The 1,651-nt window shown below is 31.8% G+C and overlaps 1 protein-coding gene and 2 non-coding genes across 3 annotated transcripts in view; all 3 read left to right on the forward strand.

The window, feature by feature from the left end:
* The first annotated feature begins 169 nt into the window (after positions 1-169).
* On the forward strand, positions 170-299 carry LOC113785591 (small nucleolar RNA SNORA69). Its single transcript, XR_003471716.1, has one exon. It is a non-coding gene; the product is annotated as a small nucleolar RNA SNORA69 (small nucleolar RNA).
* Positions 300-302: 3 nt separating this feature from the next.
* On the forward strand, positions 303-431 carry LOC113785589 (small nucleolar RNA SNORA69). Its single transcript, XR_003471714.1, has one exon. It is a non-coding gene; the product is annotated as a small nucleolar RNA SNORA69 (small nucleolar RNA).
* Positions 432-1,312: 881 nt separating this feature from the next.
* Positions 1,313-1,651, forward strand: part of LOC101494014 (probable terpene synthase 2) — a 2,194-nt gene continuing 1,855 nt past the window's right edge. Inside the window, exons 1-2 of the mRNA XM_027332077.2 lie at positions 1,313-1,495; positions 1,587-1,651. The exon at positions 1,587-1,651 is cut by the window's right edge and continues 281 nt beyond it. Of these exons, the coding sequence (XP_027187878.1) occupies positions 1,379-1,495; positions 1,587-1,651 (182 nt within the window). The 5' untranslated portion in view covers positions 1,313-1,378. The remainder of the gene's footprint in view (positions 1,496-1,586) is intronic.

A 1,651-nucleotide genomic window follows, 5' to 3' on the forward strand; every position in this document is an offset into this window, starting at 1 on the left:
TTTAAAAAAATGCCATAAAAAGCTAAAAAGCGCTTTTCATTTCAAATAATTAATTTACAGCGTTTAAAAAAAAACACACATTTTACAGCGCTTTTTTTAAAAAGCGCTGTAAAATGTTGTTCTAAAGCGCTTTAATGGTGCACCTTTTACAGCGCTTTCGTGTATGAAATTATGGGTGTGCATTTTACAGCGCTTTTTTGAGAAAGCGCTGTAATATGAGACCCATAATATGAAATTATGGGTGGGCATTTTACAGCGCTTTTCTGAGAAAGCGCTGTAATATGCACACCCATATATGAAATTATGGGTGGGGATTTTACAGCGCTTTTTTGAGAAAGCGCTGTAATATGCACACCCATATATGAAATTATGGGTGGGCATATTACAGCGCTTTTGTGAGAAAGCGCTGTAATATGCTCACCCATATATGAGTTATCGGTGTGCATTTTAGAGCGCTTTTTTGAGAAAGCGCTGTAAAATGCACACCCATAACTCATATAATGGGGTGCATATTACAGCACTTTTTGTGAAGAAGCGCTGTAAAATGTGCATAACAAGCGCGCGTTGTATTTACATGTTTTATAGCGCTTTTTTAAAAGCGCTGTTGTATCATTTACAGCGCTCGTTTCCACAGCGCTTATTTTTTTGAAAAAGCGCGGTAAATGGCTTAAAAAAAGCGTTGTAAAATCCGTTAATTCGCGTAGTGACTCTTTAGAATTAATAATTTAGGATTGTCTTCGTCTTTATGATTAAAACGGTGATCTGATTGATGTCAATTTAACATAAGTTACATATTTTGTTTTTATCGATCCAATATCATTTAAATAACTATCTCAATTATAGAAATGCAAATGAAATAATTTTAAAAGGTGACGTATGTAATCTTTCGCGTTTTATACATCTTTTTTCCACTCGATTTCTATGGCAATAAAATCCCTCTAATTCGAAATTTAGTCGAGAAATAAAATATAAAAAAAATTATTCCAACTCGAATTTAAACTTGGATTTTCGGAAAAGATTAATCTTTATCACAAGTTCTTAATCAATTTTAAATTGTAAATTGAAAATAAGCATGAAACATATAATATAAATAATAATATGTATAAAGATAGTAAGAGTCAAAATCGGGCATACAATTAGGAAACACATGAGTCACGTTGCTTATTCTTTTAATATATTTAAATTTTTGACAAAAGGGAATAGTTTAAATTTTAAATGCTTTAGTAGTACACGTACGATGTGAATTACTAATTTAATGTATTAATGTTTACTATAAATTATCTATATTGCCATTTTCTTTCCCAAACAAAACCTTAGAGTGGTAGAAGAAGAAGAATTGGTTAATCATCCCATTTATTTGAAAACTTAAATATCTAATATGCCTGCTGTAGCTAACTTCGATCCTAATTCTAAACTCGACTTGCCTAGAAATGTTGCAGATTACCCCCCTAATGTTTGGGGGGATTTCTTCCTTCAATATGCTTCTGAATCTATGGTATGTAGTTAGTGTTTTTATGTTCTTCATGCATACTATAATCCACTTCATCAAACTTCACCATTAACATCTTTTTCTTCAACACATGCAGGAACTCGATCAGAATATTGCAGCTGAAATTGATAGTTTAAAAAATGAAGTGAGAAATATGCTAGC

Source organism: Cicer arietinum, chromosome 2 (genome assembly GCF_000331145.2).
Source record: "Cicer arietinum cultivar CDC Frontier isolate Library 1 chromosome 2, Cicar.CDCFrontier_v2.0, whole genome shotgun sequence".
NCBI classification, from domain to species: domain Eukaryota; kingdom Viridiplantae; phylum Streptophyta; class Magnoliopsida; order Fabales; family Fabaceae; genus Cicer; species Cicer arietinum.